General features: G+C 36.1%; 2 protein-coding genes across 4 annotated transcripts in view; one reads left to right on the top strand and one right to left on the bottom strand.

Moving 5' to 3' along the window:
- Window positions 1-13,911, bottom strand: part of C1H12orf4 (chromosome 1 C12orf4 homolog) — a 26,298-nt gene extending 12,387 nt beyond the window's left edge. For both annotated transcript variants that reach the window (XM_048933890.1, XM_048933891.1), the window contains exons 1-10: window positions 13,799-13,911; window positions 11,643-11,837; window positions 11,230-11,375; window positions 9,667-9,848; window positions 6,940-7,039; window positions 6,727-6,848; window positions 5,672-5,778; window positions 4,785-4,982; window positions 1,633-1,761; window positions 450-518 (exon numbers count right to left, since the gene is read on the bottom strand). In XM_048933890.1, the coding sequence (XP_048789847.1) occupies window positions 450-518; window positions 1,633-1,761; window positions 4,785-4,982; window positions 5,672-5,778; window positions 6,727-6,848; window positions 6,940-7,039; window positions 9,667-9,848; window positions 11,230-11,375; window positions 11,643-11,820 (1,231 nt within the window). In that variant the 5' untranslated portion in view covers window positions 11,821-11,837; window positions 13,799-13,911. The remainder of the gene's footprint in view (window positions 1-449; window positions 519-1,632; window positions 1,762-4,784; window positions 4,983-5,671; window positions 5,779-6,726; window positions 6,849-6,939; window positions 7,040-9,666; window positions 9,849-11,229; window positions 11,376-11,642; window positions 11,838-13,798) is intronic.
- RAD51AP1 (RAD51 associated protein 1) lies at window positions 13,889-22,195 on the top strand. Of its 2 annotated transcripts, XM_048933900.1 has the most exons (8): window positions 13,905-14,048; window positions 15,532-15,581; window positions 16,554-16,692; window positions 17,218-17,327; window positions 18,327-18,476; window positions 19,538-19,684; window positions 20,670-20,789; window positions 21,499-22,195. In XM_048933900.1, the coding sequence occupies exons 1-8, from the start codon at window positions 14,029-14,031 to the stop codon at window positions 21,624-21,626; spliced, it is 864 nt and encodes a 287-aa protein (XP_048789857.1). In that variant the 5' UTR covers window positions 13,905-14,028; the 3' UTR covers window positions 21,627-22,195. The 2 variants fall into 2 exon arrangements, with proteins under 2 accessions (XP_048789858.1, XP_048789857.1); XM_048933901.1 differs by lacking the exons at window positions 20,670-20,789; window positions 21,499-22,195 and adding an exon at window positions 20,837-21,492 and having other exon boundaries at window positions 13,889-14,048.

Here is a 22,195-nt window from a genome sequence, read left to right as displayed (position 1 = left end):
TGCAGCCTTCTTTATTAAAAGCACAATATATTCGAAATCTATTTCCTCTTTTAGAGGAATGAATTCTTAAATTCAAAGATCAAAAATCAAATACCTTCTAAAATGCTTTACTGTATCTGAAAGAAAATAATTTGCTAGTATTTAAGCTTCATCTTTTTCCAGGATCCTCAGAGATAGCCTTTTCTCCCCTCAAATTCTGAAAACAAATTTTAAGCATAGAGAAGTTAAGTGATTTGCCCCAACGTCATATGATGTGGTAGCAAAGCTGGGAATAGAAACCAGATGTCCTGACACCCAGTTCTCTGCCTTAGCCACAAGAACGTCCTTCTCCTTTGATTGAGGTCAACTCAGGTTTAGTTTATAATTTATGTTCTGAGTTTAGAGCTAAAAATGTGCATCTATAAAACACAATTTCTGTAAGAAGAGAGGGGAAATGCAATGGAACTCACCTTGTAAAATATTCGACTGGTTACGTTCAATATTCTTGGATTTATCTTCAATTCCACTATCTTTGCTTCCTGTATATAAATAAATAACACAAACATTAAATACATCATGTATTAATGTATTATCTGCTTTAGCATATAAAATGTATTGAGCTGATGTCTAGCTTAAATTTTCACCATAAAGTTAGAAAAAGTTGTGGGACAAACAGGAAGTGCTCTCACTGGCTTCAATAAATGCTGAACTGAATCCTGAAACAAATCATTAGCTTTCTTCCTCAGTCACCCTATTCAGACGAAAAGAAATGTTCTCAAACATAATACTCAAAGTTAACCCCACAACTACACAGTACCTTGCTGTTGCTTTTTAATTACGCATCTATTTTTTAAAAATTTGTTCCTAATACTAAAAAAATTTTAACAGAAATTTGCATGAATCATCACTATAAAAACAGCTTTCAGTATTTTCCTTAGGCTACAGCAATATGCAGGTCTCTAAGAGAACTTGTTTCTCTACTTGTAGTCTTACGAATCTATTCACATTACTGATGTATTTAGCCATACAAGTAGTTGTCTGCAAAAAAACCAAAATTTCATGATGTACATGTTGTTAAAGCAGTGCTTGTACTCAGATGATTTCTCTGCCATTTGTAAATAGAACTGCAAAGTAAACCATTCATAAGGATTTAGTCAGCACTAAAGAGAATACAAATTTAGTGAATGTACTGTTCAGTTTTAGCACTCCTTTATGACGAGGGGAAAAAGTCAAAGCATGTATTTTACAATTTTTAAAGCTTTTCATTTACACAGAAAGAAAGAGAGTTAAATAGAATAAATTCCGTATTGTCATAGGCAGTTTAAATTGCAGAGGAAAACATCATGAGCCTACACACTTTGCATATGGATTGTGATGTTAGGCTGATCACAAGTATGATTAGAACCTAGTGACTTTCTTTTTTTTTTTTTTAAAGGTGTGTATGTAATGACATCAAAAACATCACATGGACCACATAGGCACACAGTCAGTTAAGACAAAATTCCACAAAGACTTCTTAACTTATAAACCAGAATATTACATTTTATAGATAATCTAACAGAATAAGAGAAAAACTAAGGTGCCCATAACCACAAATATTCTACTGAGGACTATTATAGAGTAGTAAAGAAAGTAATTTTGGTTGTCACTGACCGTGATGCTTTTTTGACTTATTGCTACGCTGTGCTCTGGCCTTAAGTACAACCTTCTGGACAATTTCAAGTTGTTCTTGAATTCCAGGAAAATGAAAATCTGTGCATTCTTGGCAAACAGTTGCAAAATCTAGGAAAATAAAAGATTTAAATCAATGTCACAGGGCTATGCTAAGTAACATTACATAACTCATTTCTAGCGTTCAAGCAATGCTAGTTACAATGATAAATAAAAAATGAAAAATAAAGCCAGACCAAAACAATATCACCAACAAAAAAACAAAGCTTTTGAAACAAAAGAATTACTTCAAAAAACAGCACTCTTACTGTTCAAACAAAATCATTTATAAAAAAAATCCCAAAATAATAGCAGCAACATATGTTTTACTGTGCTTTAAAAACAACCCTTCAATCCGTGATGCTTTATTAAAACATGTATAGAGATCCTTCCAACAGCAACTACTGCACTCCATTTTGTTTTGTAAAATGACTGCTGTTAATTAAATTCATAAACAGTTCATCTGGAAATTTGGAAATACTGTTCCTCTTCTGTTCCCAAAACTATTCTGCTCTCTGAAAGCTAAAGAATACCACCAGCTGAGAAGAGCTGCAAATCCTTTTTCCCAATAAGAAAGTCTGATGTCAGACTTACAAAAATTAAATTAATAATTAGGTTCATCACATACTACCCCTGTAAATGGTAATCAAAGCTACAAATCCTGGTTTCTAGCCTTTTCTCCAAACAAGTTAATGACTGCCAGAAAAAGCTATCAGCAAGAAGCTCAGCTAAACAACTTTGACTTGCTTCCTTTTTTGAGGTACCTGCTCTAATCTTCTTTAAGGACGTAATACACTTTGATTATCTAAGGAGCTCCATATATTCCCATGAAGAGCTGTGACAGGAATCGGCAAGATATAAAGAAAATCTTAATATACTTTATGTACTGTCTCCAACGTAAAGTGTATTTCAAATGCTTTACTAAATTCTGGTGTCCAAGATCATAGGAAGAAACTGCTCATATTCCAAAAGATTATTTTCTGGGTGCATCAAAATAAAATAACGCTAGGACTGAAACAACAACAACAACAGAAAGTCTCTCATACTTAAGCTGAAGTTAATTGTAGTCCACTGATTGAGTGTGCTATACGCACTTAAATCTGAGTCACAGAAGCCCTACAGATTCCTAATGTAAGAGGTTTGCACCATAAATACCAAGTAAGTAAAGAGATAACTACTACTCCTTACAAACAAAAAGCTGAATGATATCAACATAGTGAAAGATCAGTTTTCCAAGTGTAGTAAGAAGCTCATCTATACCATCCTTTTCTAATCACACAGAGATTTGAGTCATTATAGCCCATCAAAAACAAAAGCTATTAGATTTGTGATCTTCTGGTTTAAAATAGAAGCAGAAAACCATTGCTATACTTTTGTAACCCAGAAATGTAACGTACACACACCGTTACCTCTCTATTTAAACAGCATCAATGTACTATGTAAAGGTCTTCTATATAGCATTTTTGCCCACATCGTGAACCTTCAAACCTCCCAGTACATTTATTTCTTAACAGGCCTTCTAGTAAGGAGAATGTTTTCAGAGTAGTGCTCTTGTAACAAACAATTTAATAGTTTAAAAGGAAAGTTTCTTCTCAAATGTGCTTATTACTGATCTTCAATCAGAAGCCACCGCTCCCACCACACAGAGCATATAAAGAGATGTGGCCAAGCATCAGTTGCTGCCTCAAGTTGTTTGGGGTCTTAGCATAACCAGATGCTTGTTATTGATTTAAAGCAATATATTTGACTAGATTAGAGGAACAGAGACATGAAACATTCATTTCCGCAACATTTTTTAAAAGAATGGCAGTGCGAAAGCTATGGAAATTGCTTAAAGTTAACTTTGCCAAAGTTCCTTTGGATCTAAACGAAATCAAAACATACTAAGCATTATATTTTATAGATTGCTTGGTAGCCCCTTACTTTCTCCTGCTTTCTTCTCTGCTAAGGCTGCAGTACCTAATTTTATGTTTAGTGGCATTACTTAAATGCTGATATTCTCTTGATCACCCAAAATTTATGACAAAACAAATTTTTGCAATTTGTTAATAATTTAAATACGTAAGCACTAATAGTAACAATAAAAAAAACCTAAATGAAAACAAGAGCAAGCATGAAATAATACTATGAGAATTAAGCAATTTGGAAATCATATACAGAACAAATGCATCTGATATTTTTATGGGCACACTTCCCCCTTCTATTTTTTTGATTCCACAGCGTTTTCAGTTTGTATGAAAGCCTACTTTTTTCCTCCCTCCCTTTTCTCAAGAACAGACATGCTAGAAAAATGACAATTAGAATCACAGAATCATAGAATCATAGAATCACAAGGTTGGAAACGACCTACAAGATCATCTAGTCCAACCGTCTCCTCATCACCACTGCCACCACTAGCACTAAATTAATACTTGCTACAGGTAAAAAGATGTTTCAAACGTAAATTATTTGGTTTTAAACTTCAAAAAGATGGGAAAGTCTATAATATGGTTCACAGAATGCTTGAGCAATCAAATTTTAACACGAACAAACAGGTGCTTAATTCATATGCTTTCAAACATTCATCATCACCTATTATTGGTGCACTTAAAATGGCTATTAATCAAGCTTTCCAAGAGCAGGCGAATAATACTCCTATTGTTCCTTTTTAATGGAATTTATGGTACTGGAAATATTTAACGCACATGGCATTTTAACACATTTACTCATCAATTTTAGAACTATTTAACTGTTGCATTTGCAAATATGTTTTGGTACGATAAGTTGACATAAGATAGTTAGAAGACCCTACTGATCGTTAGCCAATCTACAGCAGGCAAATCAACATTAATGATTCTACTCTAACATCCTCCTAACTAAAAAGCAAAACCTAGGACAGAGATGAAGGATTTAAGAGCATATCAGAGTTCAAGCTACTCAGCAAAACTGTGTCCTCTATCTGCTTTTCTATTTGTTACTCTTTTGTAGTACCACACACAAAACACTGGGTTCTCTAGCAAATTAATTTGACTGCACTTTTAGTGGGAGAAGACAGCAAGTCTTTCAAGAGTCAAATTGACTTTTAATGGCATGTTGCACTCCATTAGAGGACTCACCTCTTTTGATGCCGCTGTACGAACTGATACGGTTATCTACCAATAAAACGAGGCCACAGAGAGATGTTGAATAGAGAGACATTGCAGTTTGAAGTCTGTGAAGCTTTACTCCATTTCGATGATTACGTTTGTGTTTACAGAAATCCAGCATATCAGCCCTCAGTAATCTCAAATTATGCATGGTCTTCAACTGAGCTCCTGTATGGAATACAAACAATTTTAATACAAACAGCAAAGGATGAAACTCAGGATTGTTATCAAAATGCAATGAACCAAAATTTCCACCTAATTTTTGTAAGAAAGACCCATAAGAGAAACATAAACAATCATACACAGAGTTCTTAATCAAATGTATGATTTTATATGCATATCAGCAATTTTAAAAATAAAAATGCAATATTGTAACCAAAAAGGCGTATTTATACCTGAAATGAGACTTGTTCCCTGTGATAAAGCTAGAACAGAAAACTATCTGGGAGCAGTTACAACAAACAGCTTAAAAATCTTCAATGCACAAGCAATAATAAAATAATTTTTTTTTTTTTAAATCAAACACCTATTATTCTAAGAATCGAATCAACACTCATATTTTTAATTGTTATGTGCTTTGACGTCACCATACTTTTTCTTTAAACTATTCACTTTAGCAGACTGTATAAAAATTTGCTTTCAGAATGTTTTCCATTAAGTATTTTTCAGACAGCTAGACACTATTTAATATGGTTTATGATGTACTGCTTTTCTCTTACATATGCAAACAACAAATACAAAACAATCCCAATCTGTATACAATACATTGACAATTAAATACTGTAAATAAGACATACACGTATAATTCTCTAGTCTGTTATTATGTTTTGGCTTTGCTGTCAGTTTGTTTTACTTACCCAAGTGAATAGTAAAACTTTCTTCTAAAAGTCTTTGCTCTTCGTAAATTCTCCCATTTCCTTCTACAGATTCTCTCAATTGACTGGGCTGCACCTTAATTTCATCGCTAAAATAATAAGAAACCTACTGAGAAGTTTATACTAGCTGCTGTACACCAACAGTATTTCACAAATGCTATAAAAAAATTTCTCAGCCTGTGGAAATCAAGATACTAAACTTTTTTTGAATGAACTCTTCACATCCGAAGACCTGCATTCCTATCATGCTGCAATGAAGTCATCTGCTTGTCAGCAGGAAAACTTCACTATTAGATTTATATTATCAGTTTTCTTTGTAAAATATTTTGAGACTGAACGACAAAAATACCTCAATGCCTAGTTACACCATAATGATAAGAACAGGAAATAAAAGAGGAACAGAGTAGAAGAACAAGGTGGGATGTAAGTAGAGGTTGAACCTTCCCACCAATATTCTGTTCAATTTTGTTGTGATGCAACAGATGGCAGCAGAGGGGCAGTCTAAATGGTGCCTGACATGGAAGTGTGCATGAAGAAGCATGTCATCCTCCATGTGGAAAAAAATGCACCTGTTGACATTCACTGCTGCTTACTGAATGTTTATGGAGACTAAGCAGTGGACATTAGCACAGTGAGGCAGTACACATTATGTTTCAACAGTGGTGACAGCAGCGGCGTGTCACCTCCACTGGTGCAGATTTTTACAAAAGTGGCATGCATACTTTTGTTCATCAGTGGCAAAAATGCACAGCAATGATGGTGACTGCTGAAAAACAAGAGTTTTTTTTGTAGGTGAGAATTCATTCTATCAAATATAACTTCATGTGTATGCTGCTCCCATGGAAATAAATAGGAGATATTATTTTCTGAAAGATTCATGTATAAGTATATGCATACATAAGCAACTATCTTTCTACCTCCAAGCTTCTAGTTGCCCTATTATAGACATCCTATGCATTACTTCCACATGCACTAGGGACCTATAGTTCTCAGAACTCAACACAGCCTGAGTGAACTGCCACAGGGGAATTAAATACCTGATTGAGCTGTTGTTGGGATTCTTCAGATCCTGATGAAGTTTTATCACCCATTCCTGATACTCCTGCTTCTGGATAGCAGTAGATTGTTTTAATTCATTGGTCCATTTGTTCTCTAAATCCTAACAAGAAGACAGCTATTTGAATGTTTTGAGTTTTCTTTTAAATGCAAATATATACGTGATGTTTTACAATTTGCTGAACTTAGTTTACCTGCTGAGATTCAAAATGCCGAGCTGCTAATGAATTTACATCTTGGTCTGTTAGAGATTTCCCTAGTTCCTGCATCACCTTATCCATTTCTGCTCCTTGTCTGAAAGGGAAGCAAATGCAGATTTATAACAAGTAACACTTTCAATAAACTAGCAGAAGAACAAGCACTGTTGTTGATACTGTCACTGATCAGTTCTATCAGTCAGGTAATCAGTGCTAATCACACAGGTCTAAGGTCGTCAGGGCAATCCCAAACGTAAGCACAGGCTGAGCAGTGTGACTGTATTGAGAGCAGCCCTGTGGAGAAGGAATTGAGGGTATCAGTGGAAATAAAAATAAGCTGGTATTATGCACTGGCAGCCCAAAAAGTCAACTGTATCCTGCAACAAAAGATGAGTAGCTAGTGGGTTAAGGGAGGTGATCCACTCCGTCTATTCTGCTCTCATGAGATCCGACCTGCAGTACTGCATTCAGCCTGCAGCATGAGGAGGACACAGACCTGCTAGAACTCAAAAACAGTCAGAGGGGTGGAGCACCTGTCCTCCTTCAAGGAGACTATGAGAGATGGGGTTTTTCAGCCTCGAGAAGAGATGACCTTACAGAGACCTTATAGGGGTCTGCTAGTACTTAAAAGGATCTGCAAGAAATATGGAGAAAGACTCCTGAACAGGGAATAGAGAGACAGAAAAAGAGGTAAAGGTTTTACAAGTGTAGATTGAGATTTAAGGAATAAATTATTTACTACAAGCATGGTGAAACTTTGGAACAGTTTACCTAGAGAAGGTGTGGAAGTCTCCACTATGTAAGTTTTTAAGGTCAGGCTGGATGGGACTTTAAGCAGTCCAGTGCACTGGAAGGTGCACCTGGTCACTGTCGGGGGGAGGAACTAGATGATACATAAGGTCCCTTCCAACCCAAACCATTCTATGACTTTACATAAAACTCAACGTAGCTGAAAGATATGTCATGTAGTACTTTAACTACCTGCTTGTTTTGGAATCAGAATCCACACATTTCAAGTCTGCCTGTACATATGTCAGTTTTTCCATACTAATATCTGGATCACTTTACTATCCTCATCATTAGGAAGGTTTTTACTAATACGTGGTCTGAACTAACTGCTGAAATTCAATTGTAGTGCTTCTTTTCTACTGTTCTACCAGGACACAGAAAAATCAGCAAGACTTATCAGCAGAAACAACACTTTACACAAGGGCAGGGGATCCAGAAGACAAACATGACCCATATTGAAAAAAACCAATGAGGACTGTACTACAGTGCAGTGAATTAAGTGCATTTTATAGTAGCTACTTTGGAGTCAGACACTTAATTCTAACAATTTTAGGGGGGTAGTTCTCTATTTAGTTAACTCTTTTCAGTTAACTATTTTATCCAAGAATAATGGAAAAGTCACTGGACATAAAAGAAAAAAACTCAAACTTTAGGTTAGGAGCATACATATTTTCAATTTAAAACAGCTATCATGTTTTGATTTGTTGGTTGTTTTTTTTTTTTTTTCCAAATAAAAATTAATTGGACAGTCCAGAATATGTAAAATTTCCCAGCTAGCTACTATAATGCAGACATAACTATTGTTTTGAAATAAAATTTCTCAACCCTTTTTGCATTGCTCCCTCACAAATACAAATGATGAAAACATGTAACCACCAGGAAGTAGGCTAAACACACTTATTTTTAACACCCAGATAAGTTCCCAGCTCTTGCTGTATTCAAAAATGGGCACTGGAGCTAATGAGCATGATCCTGCTATCAGCTGTTCATCCAAATACCTCATCTCTCCCTCATCTTCCAAATTTCCTGGCTTCACTTTGTCTTTTGTATTCACCCTAGTCTTCAGAAATAAATAGATTTACTATAGCAAACTTAAGTTGATGGTCACGAATTCCAAACCATCTCCTGTGTAAACAGGTTACCTGCACTCATAGTTGAGCTGCGTGCAATTACTGCTATTAACACTAAGTGGTCTCTCTAAGTGGTCTCTCTTCTTTATAAATAGTCAAGACAGTCTAAGAATCCACAAAAAAAAAAAAAAAAAAAAAAAAAAAAAGCTTACACACATTTCTGGAGATTTTCACCCACAAATTAGAGATATGTAAGCTTTATTCTCGAGGTACATTAAAAATAAACAAAAAAGCTACATAAATAGCTATACATCATATAAAAGGAGCTTAAAAACAAAAATAGTGCTGCTTACAATGCTAAAACATACTATTTCGAATATTTTGGTATTTCACAAGCATTGCCAGCATTTGTATCTAGCACTTATCCCGCAGTGCATATTCTCCCCCTTGTGGGCAAAGCAGCCACATGCAACTTTACAATCTTAGGGAAGTCGGGATCCCACACACACTCACATACTTTCTAGAGTTTCTGAATTGAAGTTCATTCAGTTCCATTCCTCCTTCTTTCATCTGGTGGAACTTCCAATTTCTCATTTAAATTACAATAAGGGCAAAGCACGGTACATACTTATACTTCGTTTACCAGACATCCTAAGTGCTTATAATAGAACAAATGGGAATCAACACCATCAAACCTTGTATTACTCAGATGACCTTTTCTAATTCTCAGTGACCAAGTAGAATGGAAGATAGCTGACCCTAGTAATATAGGCTAAGTATTTATTACATACTTAAAGACAGAAACATAAATCTGGTGGTGTACACCCATATTTGGCATAACAATAAAATAAAATAAAAATAATACCTTTCCTGTAGTTTTTTCAATTCCACATCTCTTTCACTTATTAATTCTGAGATGCTAACAAAATAATTGTGTTCCAGGTTTAACAGTGTCTCAGAAGCTGGAGAATGTATCAGATCATGATAAACATCTGCAAAATCTTCATCCCAGCTGTTTTCTTCAGGTTTTGCATACTCTAACGTTGTCTAAAAATTATAAAAGATACATCCTTAAGGGTTCCAAATGATTTAAAATAAAGATGTCTTATAATGGTGGCACAAAACCAACTGGACATTCATTCTGATGTACATCCTTCAACATACATTAACTATCTCTTTCCTAATTTAAGTCATCTATACTCTGGCTTAACTATTATTATTTTCTCTCTTCCCATATACTCTCTTTTTGAAAGCAACCAACAGCAGAAGCATTTTGATTACAGAGAGGGATGATCAATTTTCAGCCACCAACCCATTGCAAAGAAGAAAATTTAGCACTTTTTTTTTTTTTATAGTACCTTAAAATAATATCTGTACAATATTTCATCATTTGATGAATTTTAGATTGGGTTCAAAACATTGGCTATGAAAAGAAAAATGCTTTATTACAAAGGAGAACCAATTGTTGATATAATTAGAATGCGATCAACAATGATTTCAGAAAAGCAATTTTTACTGAATAACGAATGACCCAAACATGTCAATTCAGCAAGCTCTTCTACACTGAAACACTCCGTATATTTTTATATACCAGTTTAACCTGACAAATGTAGCCAATATATGGAATAAGAAATTAAGGAATATCAAAAGACAATAAGAATAATAATAATTCTAATCCTCGCACAGAGACAAGATTTTGAATAGTCTGCCTAACCTATTCATTTCTTCAGAGAAAAGAGGGTAAACTCATTGTTTCATCACACTCCTATGCTCCCCAGTAAAAAAAATCCTTCTTAAATGTTCGGCTAATTTCATTTTGTTGATGTTCATTAAGGCAAACATTTTGTTTTGCCAATTTTCTTTATAACGGACATACATTCCGGCATTTTCCTGCAATATTCTTCACTCTTCCACGACAAGTTAGGCCCTCAAACTTTTCCACAATAGCTGCAGTTTCTGTCATACTTTTTTCTCTCCACTAGGACTCCTCCAATTCCTCTGCATTCCTCTTTTTTGAAGTTTAAACACAAAACAAATAACTAAGAGTACAATATTCATATGAACTCAGAAAATGAGCTGAAAACCACATACCTCCTCCTTTGGAGTCCTCGTTCATATTTTTGCAATTTACCATCTTCTGATTTGGTTCTAATGCACTGTAACCCATACATCCACTTCTGTTTGACTGTAAATATCTGTTTCACCTTTCTATTTTGATTTTATAGCTCAACTAAATTTTTGCCAGCAATGACATAAATTCAGGAAAAACCTGATAAAGAACTTGCATGATCACTTCAGAATAAAAGGGAAAAATTACAAGAATTGATCAGTAAAAATGAATTTGTGTAATTTTGCACCTTTGCAAAAGTGATTATCTGCGTATACATGCACATACACTTACAAAACAAGTTCTGAATATTAATCTTACCTCTTTATAAGCTTTAGCCCAAGTATCTGCCAGCTGGTTTATGTCTACTTCTCCTGACTTCACAGCTTCCAGAGCCATTTCAGCTTCTCTATCATAACCCTTTATAGTTTCATCTTCTATAAACTTATTAAGAGATTGCTTCAGGTCTTTTATAACAAGAAGAGAACATCAACAAAACCACGTCAGTGGAGTATTAGTAATCAAGTAGGATACAAAGGTTTTTCTGAAAAGCTTTCATTTGGGCACCATACTTGCTCGTACTGACAGCCATATTCATAAATGTTTTGCTGTTCTTGTTTTTAATTAAAAAAAAAAAAAACACGACTTTTTTTTCAGTACTTGTTTCTTAAAGTATCTTGTAAAACATTCATGGACACTGATACTTGACATGAATTTAAAATAAAAGTTATTACCATTTTCTACAAAGCATGGCAGATTGTGCAGAAGCATTAGACGCCCATGCAAATGACTAATATTCTCTTGCACGGGAAATTTGAGAGGCACTGTAAGCACAAAATGTTGATTTCCAGCATTGAGTGTGTATACATAGTCTCTCTCTCCAGCACAGGCCTTTCCTCTATTAGGCTTCATTTTCTTGAGTTCATTTCCTGCAGTAGCAATGAAAACAGCAATAATTATATTCTCATAAAACAAATAAATAAATGCAAATGTCTTCGTTATTTACAATTTCTAGCAAGAAAACTTTTAATCCTGCATTTTTCATTGGTGTTCATTTCAGCTTTGGATTCCAAACACGCAGGTAGAAGATGTAAATTGAACACCAGTTTCCAGAACACTGAGTTATTCCAAACTGGGATTGAGCGCATTATGGTACTTACTTTCAAGAATTACAGTATAAACCTTGTGACTAAAAGGCAGAAACGACAGAAGAAAAACACGTAAAAAGCTATCTTTAACTGAGAAACTGTAACTGCAGACAACTATGTCTCAACAACAGAAATAGTTTGGAGCATTAGGATTAGCATTAGGATTTTATTGCCTCTTCTCTACCGATGGTAGAGTTGTGGGAGGGGAAGACAGCAGCAACTTCTGGAAGAAGCTTACTTACTTCTTTTGAAACTTGCCTAAGGATAAATTGGATTTATTTTTAAAGGAAACCATGAGAAGAAAAAAAAAAAAAAAAAAAAAAAAAAGGAAAAAAGAAAAAAGCAAGAGAACTGTCTACAAGACAAAAATGAACAATGGGAGCTGTCTTGTGTCTTGGTGGTTTTTCTCTCCACAAGGTCTCCTTCATAGATTTACAGTTCACTTCTTTGAACATACCCTGCAATGTTGGGCATCTTATTCTAATGGAAACCTCCTCAGTGCTAAAAGCCACTGTCCAAGGAGAAGAAAAGCAGAAAAGAAAAAGTTTATTCTCCACAGAAAAATTTATAGGATTAGTCTATAGGGTCATGAACAAGTCCACATGCTAGGAATCAATTAAACAAATGACTTTAGTACTGTTTACTCCACCTTGAATGCTGCATTCAATTCAGGGACTCCCAGCACAATAAAGACAGACACCTGTTAGAGCAAATCCAGAGGAAGGCCACAGAAATGATCAGTGAACTGGATCACCTTTCCTATGAAGACAGGCTGAGAGTTCTTTATTTTCTTGCCTGGACAACAGAGGACTCCAGGAAGACATTGCAGCACCCATCCAGTACCTAAAGGGAGCTAACAGATAAGCTGGGGAAGGACTTTTTATCTGGAGTGATAAGACAAAGGGTAACAGTTTTAAAATAGAAGGTTGAGACACTGGAACAGGTTCCCCAGAGAAGCTATGGATGCTCAATTCCTTAAAGTATTGAAGGTCAGGTTGGATGGCACCTTAGGAAATCTGATTTAGTGGGAGGTGTCCAAACAGTTGGAAGTATCTGATCTTTAAGGCTCTTTTCAATCCAAACCATTCACTGATTCCGTAGAAAACTTAACACATAGTTGAAAGATATATCATCCTGTATTTTATCTATAAGTTCCATACATGAATGAACATTCCAAGACAACCAAAACTAAATTGAGGCCGGCACATGTCCAGTTGCAGAGAGGGATCTGAACAGCACCACTTAGACATGCAAAAGCGACAAACATCTCTGTACCATTCCTCGAGTAAACTAACTTTAAGAGGGGAAGACAAAGGATGTGAAAAGTTTTCGAACGCCATGCAACAGCGCACTCAGTCTGCATTTGTGTCCTCAAACCTACTGCAGGCTCAAGGTTAACAGGCTCAGAGGAAAGGCAGCAGTAGCTGCGGTTACTGAAAACGCAGAAACAAAGTTGGTGACAGAAGAGAAGAAGGCTCTGCAGTAACGTGTTCCCCGGGAGAACAAAGCCCCCCGCCCAGCTCCGAGGCAAGCTCGTTCAGTCACGAGACCGCAAGGCTCAGCTGCGGAGATACGGCACAGGAGGGGCGGCCCGGCCGACAGAGCAGACGAACGCCGCACCGGCTCCAGAGCGGTCTCACCAAGCCGAAGGGCGCTGGCCGACCGGTGCAGGGCTGACAGGGGCTGGGGCCGGCGCCCTCGTACGAAAGGCAGGAGTGACTTCCACCGCACTCATCTCTCACCTGGATTCCGGACGACGTATTCGATTTTTCTGTTCGGGAAGCGCCGACGCCAGGACCTCCTCCCTTCCCTTCAATAGCTTCTCATCCGGAAACGCAGATTCGACGCCGTAGAACCGGCTGTCTCCGCTCCGCCTCTCTGTGGCGAATGTGCAATTCTGCTGGAATCAAAAGAGAGGAACAGTGTCGTCAACGGCGCGCGTCTTTCGCGGCCATCGCCGGCTGCCGCGGCGATGGCGAGGATGGTGCGGAGGTGCGTGATGTAGCTCGGGTCGGGTCCGGTCGCGCCGCGCGGACGGGACGAGGGACATGACCGCGTGTTGCGCGGTTCGGTGGCCGCCGTGCCTTCCGCTCCTCGGGGCGCGGAGGCGTTGGGAGTGTGCGCCGAACGGTGCCGAGCGGTTTTTCTTAGAAAGCCTCTGGTGCGCCGTATCTGCCCGTCGCTTGCGTGACGTCCACCCCGCTCTCCCGTTGTCAGTTCTGCTGGACCTGTTCTTGGAGGCGAGATCTTTTCTGTGGGAGGCTGCAGAGCGAGGCTTGTGGGCGGTTTGGCGACGTTTCTTCTCCAGCTGAAAGCACGGGGCTCTTCCTGCAGTAGGAAAACAAACAAACTGTAACACAAGTAGGCAGCAGCCGCCCTTCTGTCCATCAGAGAGCTTGTGCGTGAAGGTGGTGGCCCTCAGGTGGGCTCTGAGAGGCAGTCGTAAACCTCATGCAAAAGGGCCCTCAGGGTACAGAAACACCTGCACTGGTAGCAGTGTGGCATGGTAAACCATGTAAAAACTGCATGGAAAACACACCTTGAGCATCTGGAAGTGACCAAGGAATTGAATAAATCTCTGAGAAGGTGTGTGTGTGTAAGAATACCGTGCTTCTGTAAGGAGAACAATGAAAACACTTATTTAGGAGCTATTCAGGCAAGGAGATGAATGGATTGAGAGCAGTGCTGTGGAGGATTGGGAGTGTTTGTTGGTGAAAGACCCAACGCATGTCAACAGTATGCAGTTCCAGCCCAGAAGGCCAACTGTAACCTGGGCTGGGTCAAAAGAGGGGTGGCTAGCAGGGCAAGGAAGGTGATTGTTCCCCTATGCTCTGCACTCATGAGGGCCTGTCTGGAAAACCATGCTGATGCTTGGGGCTCCCAGCAGGAGAAGAATGAAGAGCTGTTGAAGCAAGTCCAGATGAGGGCCGTGAAGATGAGTGGGTCTGGAGCACCTCTCTGTAAGGCATTTTCAGGGGGCTCGGCTTGTTCAGCCTGAGGACAAGAAGACCCTATAGCAGCCTTCTAGTACCTAAAGGGAACCTACAACAAAACTGGAAAAGGACTCTCAGAAGGACAAGAAGAAACAATTTTAAACTTAATGAGGGTAGGTTTAGTTGAATATTAGAAAGAAATTCTTCACTATGAGGGTGGTGAGGCAGTAAAACAGGTTACACAGAGAAGCTGAAGTATGCTAAATGTGCAGCCTGATCTAGTGGGGGCGTCCCTGCACTTGGAAGGGGAGGTTGGAACTATCACTTCCAACCAAGCTATTCTCTTAGTAGCCATGTTTGCAATAGTATATATAATAATAAATAATAAACTCTTAGTAACCATGTTTGCAATAGTTACAAGTTACACGTGTATTTGGACATACATTGCTTTTCTCCTTAAATACATGATTTAAACCAAATCAAGAATTAGCTAGTAAGGATTCTCAATATGAAAGGCTTAATACTGTATTCTTTTGCTACAGGAACAGGAAAATTGTTAACTATTCAGAATTTGGGGATTTTGAAGATGGTGGTAAGTGATGTATTTCTGTACATAACTGAAATGCCAAGCACGAATGCCACAACCTAAAGCATCAGCAGAGTGGTCTTCGTTTTTGTGACTCAGTTAAGTGACAAGGCTATTAATGTTTTCAGTGGATGTAAACTGAGCACATTGTTAAAAATCTTGATTCAACAAGAATATGATTTCTGTAAGCCAGAGCATAACAACAGTTTGCCAGGGATCTGTTGAATGCACTGTGTCTTTTGATTGCAGGAAAATCTGTTTCTCTGCCTGCCTCAGTTTTCAGAGAGAGTTACTTGTTCCATGTCCTCCTTATGATCATTTCACAAGTCTGCATATCAGAATATAAAGGGACTTATCTAGTTGGTTGTGCACAGATCTAACGTTTCTCATGGAGGTCTGTGTCTTAAAGAATTTTGGATAAGGATTTATGAATTAAATTTTGAATTCTATGGATAACAAAAATAGATTGCAGTCTATTTGTTGTCTTGACAGTCCTCCTTCTAAGCCCTAATGGGTATTGCATAATTTTCCTTTATGAATTTGGATTAACTTTTTTTTTTTCTTTTCCCTGTGCTATTTGTCAGTTTTTGGTATCCACTGAACATTTTGAAGTGATAGGAAGGGGAAGGAAAAATTAAATGATCTTGAAGATCTCTTGTAAGTCATGATTATTAAGTATTTCAAAAGGTGAAACTTGCAGCTGTTGAGAAACTCAATACTGAACTATTAGTCATATATTGTTAATATAAATTGCCTTTAACACGGATGCATAAGAGGTCTTGTTATATTTTCATTTAAATTGCATTGAAGAACAGTAGATTTGCACTTGTCTCTTTATTAACAGATTTAATTTCAGAAAGGTTGTGTATTTTGTATTTTCAGTATATGATGAAATTGAGTTGAGTGAATTCTTTTTGACCACATAGAAGAATATACTGAAGGAAAATTAATTAAAGCTTGTTAATATCTCTTACATAGATGAAGACTTTGCATGCATAGCTGCACCTTTAACAAAAAAATCCAGAACACAGCCTAAGGAACCAAAACAGGAGACAAAGAAGAAGCAAAAGCCACGAAAAGAATCGACTCCATTGCAAAAAGAGTCACCTATTGGAAAGTAAGAAAAATTGAAATGTGGTTTACTGCGTTTGTAATAGGAGCCTGGACTTACAAAACAGTATTTTTTCTTTTTTTTCCCTATCGTTTTATGCATTTGAGAATGAAGACTCAAAGTGTTATTTTAAGAATTAGAATGTTAAGAAAGTACTGCTGTAAAGGAGAAAGTGTTGTTGTTTTTTACCCTTTATCTTCATTTAACACTCTGCACACTGTGTTTTCAGGGACAGTCTTTTGTGCATATACGATTTTTATGACTATTATTTTATAGAAGTGGAAGTCGAGATGGATGATGTTTGTCTTGTTTTCTCCTGTAATAATACTTTTAAATATATTGTGCTTTAAATATCAGTAGATACTTTCTGTAAATCTTTTCTGGAACTAATTTGTGACATGATGTTTGATAAAGTACATATTGAAATATTAATTTCTGTAGAAATATTGATATTTAAATCTTAGTAAGTCAGAAATAGGTTAGTGACTCTTGTCTCGTTATACTTTCATTTTGAATGTTTGTTTTTTTCAGGACATCCTTGGATGATAGTTTCTGTGAAAGGGATTTGAACGTTACCTTGGCCTTGTCCATCAAAGAAAAATCAGCAAATATCCACGAAGTGCAAAATTCAGAAGAACAAGGTTATTGTACAGTTCAGTGCAATACTCTGTTTATATGTGCTGAACTCAACGTGACTTGTTTTATAAAGAAATAGATTGAGAGTCATGTTTTATTCAAGATGTCATGATAAGAAAATGTGAATTTCTAGGTGGTACCTGCCTTCTTAAGTTAATAGCTTTTACTAGGAGAAAAATAACTTCTCTATAAGATCTTTTGAATAAGTTGTTTAGAGAGAGATAAAAATTTTATTTTCATTTCTTAATAACTTGCATTTTTATAATGTAATTTTCAAATATTGTTATTCTGTATTTTTAAAATTTTATTTTCTGGATACCTAAAACAATAAGAATATTGAATCAGGAGATAGGAGACCTGTTTTTCCAACTGCAGTGTAGACAGTGAACTTTTAGGTGTTTTCATACTCCGTCTTTTCAGAAAAAGCATTTAAATTCATATTTAAATACATTTTTCTCATTTTTCTTTCTCGTGTTTCCTGTTTTTCAATTATGTGGGGAAAAAGAATGTGTCTATATTTTAAAATATGTTAAATGTTGAGGAATTTAAAAGTCCTAGCATTGGAAAAAAAACCTACTGTGAATGAAATAGTTACAGACCACTAAATATTTTCTGGAAGAAACAGCAGACACAATGTTTTTAGATGTTTATTTGCTTTTACAAGAAGCAGCGCTTATCCTCAATTTCTTAATGTGTCTGGAACTTGTAAGCATCAGATTTGCTGTGCCACTGGAAACTTTTTCATGTTTCTCATTTTATTTTGGCTTTCTGTCCTTTAGTTAGTTTGATTACAGATAAACACTGATCACTTTTACTACCAGAAAGTACAGTTTGATCAGTTAAAAAAGTGAGAATGTGATAAAAACAGGTACAGATAATATGCTTCTCTAATAGCGTACTTTAGAAAAACAAAAAAGAATTCAGAGCCTCCAGACTCAAATACCTGCTTCTCTTTGAGCAGTTACTGGGAATTTGGATTAATTAGACCACCTTCTGTTCTCTAGGTCTCAGTCAGGTTCTAGATGATGACATACCTATGAATGGCTGTAGGCAAAGGACAGCAGCATTTGAAGCTTTCTCTCATCAGAAGTTACTGACCATTGACAGTTGTGACAGAGAGCACATTACTTACTCTGAACCAGTGACTGTACCAGGTAAGCTGTCAGTAAACACCCTCTGCTTAGATGTGTATTGAATGTGATTACTTACCCTCAGGTTATATGTTCATTGAAACACATACCACCTTTTTATCTTTCCTTCCTCTTTACTGAATTGTTTTAATACTAGTGATATATGAAGCGGCACTTGGACACTAAATCTAGACACTGGGGCTTATTGATATGCATTCCCTAAACTGGCAGAAATCATCCACTTCTCTGTATAAGCTGCAGTATGTCAGAAAATCATTTTTCTACCCACGCTGTCTGGGGAAAAATGGTCTCTTGAAAGAGCTACTGTCCATTCTTGCAGTTGTATTGCAGAGAAGTATCATATGTTCTTCATCACAGTTCTTTCAGTGTTGGCTTTATCTAAGCTTATTAAAGAGCAAAGTAGCTTCCTTCTTTCCATTATCAACTCTCAAAAAACCTTGCTGCAGCTGATTGTAGGTCAATATGATTCGGGTAGGATCTAATTACTGAATGTCTGTAGCTCTCTCTCCCTCTTATTCCCCAGTAGTTGACGTGTCTTTATCCAGACTTATCCATTACAGAAGGCTTACTGGAAAATATTTCAAAAATTATCAGTTAAATAAAGTATTTGGAGAATAGTCCAGATATTCCTGCTTGGAAGTTATTCCTAAGATTTGCTAGTGCATTTAAAAAAAAAATACTTAAATAATAAATGTGTAAAATCTTTCCTGCAGCTGAAATTTGACATATTTTTCTTCTTCAAATATTTGTGAACAAAATTATGTGAAAATCAGAGGCTGTGACAGAGTTTACCTTTTTCATCTAGCACATTTTTTTTAACTGATAATTAAAAACTGTTAATTGCATTTTATACCAGTGTTGAATATTGAAAAACAGGGAGAGAAATCTGTAAATGCAGAATATTTTATGACAGCTATTTCTTTCACGTTTCATCACGTATATATATTTTACTATATTCTTAATATACCCTGATTCTTTACATTCAACATGAGATTAGAAGACTTTAGACATAACAGTAAATTCTATTTCCTCTAACGAGTTGAGATCCTTTTTCCTTGCTGTAGATGAGGAATCAGAAAAAGATTCAGATTATAGTGAAGGTAATGATGAAGACTGTGCTATGGAAAAGATGAAAATCAAAGGAAATAAAAAGGAAATAAAGAGGCAGACTGGAAAAGAAAAGACTCCTAAATCTGAGAATAATACTACTGGTAAGCTTCTACTATGAATTTGAAATACAACTTCTTTTAGTATAAAGGTTCCTTTTGTTTTAATCTGTACATTTCACAAGAAATATTTCATGTTTTTTTGTTTTGATATTCATAATCATTTTTCTTATTTAAAAACCAAGTATCTTAAAAGGGACCTGCAGTGGCAAATAATAAATTAGGCTGACAAACTGACTCTACAGAGTTAAGGGAAATTACAAAAAATCTGAAAGAAAAAAAGCTTTAAAATAAATAAACCCTGCTTACAATAAAAACAGACAAAACTGAATAGACAGAGTTCATTTCTTTTTTTTTAAAAAAAAAACAACAGCATTTAAGAAAAGGCTGAATAATATTGAGTGGTATGAGGACTTAAATACATATGTACAATTTCAGAGCCTGTTCTTGCAGTTGTTGTATGTCATTGCACATGTAAGTCTGTAATCCAAGGACAGCCAAACAAGGCTAGTGCTAAAAACTATTTGGAGAAAATATTAAATATTCACGTCCTTCACACTTGAATTTTTCTCTGTATTGCTAACACAATTTGGTTTTACCTAAATAGTATAGGAAAATTCTTACTGTCATGTTAATCCTGTCTGACTTGATAATGTCTTTCAATTTCAGGCATGAATTTACATAATTTAGTTTACATTTAGTTTTAATTGTGATAAGGAATGGTTTGCTTTATGTACATGACAGAAGAACCTTCCCTCTTAGCAATTCAGATCTGGAATATCTTTAACAAGAAATAGTTGCAGTGCTTATTAACAAACCAGGGTTGAAATTCCAGAGTATAATAACTGTAACTGTTTAAATATATGTTGTTGGTTGGAAGACATGATTGTCTATTAATATCCATATTTGTTTCACTCAGTTCAGAGAGGTCTTGCAGTGAAGAGATCTATCATCTTATACAGTGTAATGATTTCTCAGTAAAAATGTCTTTCCAAGCTTTTATTTTTATCTGTATTTACTCCTTCAAAAGTAATGAAAGTAAAATCTGAGCAAACACAAAAGAAGATGTCCACGTTTTCAGAACCAGTTGGAAGGCCTCTACATACATCAAGTCCTGTAACAAACAAGAAACCCAAATGGGTACCACCAGGTACATTAAAGCTTGTAACAGATAGATTTCTTGTCTTATGTTTTTAGAAATGCCTCCTAAAAGCGTGCAAACAAATAAACTGTATTTCAGAACAATGACTGCAGAGCATAGATCAAATCGTAAGCAAGAGATTGTATTGTGTCCCTTTCTAGTTCATTAAGAGTTTTCTTTAGCTCTGGTATGTGCTTTGTTGTTTTGTATTCTAAAATAATATTAGAAATGTGTTTGAGTGCTTTAACTGCTTTAGTAAGATTAATAGTTAGGAGTTTTAATGTTTTGGGATGTTTAAGCATACTGCTGCTGACTCCTTATTTTCCTTCATATTCCTTTTCTGCACACATTTCTTTCCTCTTTGACTCCTTTCTTTTCTCACTTGGCATTATGTTCCATTGTGTGATTGTCTGCTTTTACAGTAGGCTTTTACCAGTAGTTTTTCTGTGCCTGTCCAATGCCACGTGGTGCTATTGGTCTGATGCATTACTGGTTACTTAAAAATGTGTGCAATGCCTGCTACTTTGGCTCCCAAATGGATTCGTTCCTCGTGAACATGCTGATTTTCTTGTACTTTCATGGTGTATTATTCAGTTCTTCTTGCAGTGCCTTTAGAATACCTTTTTTTTGCTCTGCTTTGAAAGCTATGAAAAGATTAGATTTATATTATTTTTTTTCTCTGTCTTCTTAAACCTTTTTGTTTTAATGTTATTTTCAGCTGCAACAGGAACAAGTAACAACTCTACAAAGTATGCTTCAGTTAAATCACCTACTCAGTGTCTTAGGCTTGGCCTTTCCAGACTAGCAAGAGTCAAACCTCTGCATCCCAATGCCACCAGCAGATAGGTGGTCAGTGACAAGGTGCCACGTGAAGGCCTGTATTGAGGAAAGACTTGGGAATGTATTTTGTGTATAAATAGAGGCTGGAAAACCACTGGGCAACAAAAGCTTCACGACATCATTGGTTTTCTAGGATATTTGTTTAGTACACTTCTAATATTACAGAGTTTTATTCTGTAAAATGCTAGGCATCCTTAAGTGCTACTGCATAATATTATTTAATCAAGGTCATCTGGGTCACCAACTCATTATGAGTTATAATCAAAGATACAGGTTTATAATCTAATTCTCTGCTATGTGAACTCAGCATTAAGATAGTCTAACAGCACTATGTCAATTATGGAATTCACTATCTCAAATAGATTCTTTAATACAAGTGAAAGTGATGTTTTAAATGTATTTCTGGGAAGACTTAAGCCATCACTTTTATGCCCTCTTCTTCACTTTCAGAATTTGTTAATGTTTGCATGTCTTAAATGTGTTTTTAATTGCTTTTTAAATGTATTTTAGATAGAAATTGTATTTAAAATTTGTATTTTGAAAAAAAAGTAAAATAAAATATATAGTCTAATGAA

The sequence above is a fragment of the Lagopus muta genome, chromosome 1 (genome assembly GCF_023343835.1).
Source record: "Lagopus muta isolate bLagMut1 chromosome 1, bLagMut1 primary, whole genome shotgun sequence".
Classification (NCBI taxonomy): domain Eukaryota; kingdom Metazoa; phylum Chordata; class Aves; order Galliformes; family Phasianidae; genus Lagopus; species Lagopus muta.
The sequence above is the reverse complement of the archived record's forward strand: the minus strand, read 5'-3'. Positions and strand labels throughout refer to the sequence as shown.

Coding starts and splice junctions, on each gene's coding strand:
- RAD51AP1 (XM_048933900.1), top strand. CDS start 14,029: ATGGCGAGGATGGTGCGGAG. Junction 17,328..18,326: donor GCAAAATTCAGAAGAACAAG/GTTATTGTACAG, acceptor TCTGTTCTCTAG/GTCTCAGTCAGGTTCTAGAT. Junction 20,790..21,498: donor ACCCAAATGGGTACCACCAG/GTACATTAAAGC, acceptor TGTTATTTTCAG/CTGCAACAGGAACAAGTAAC.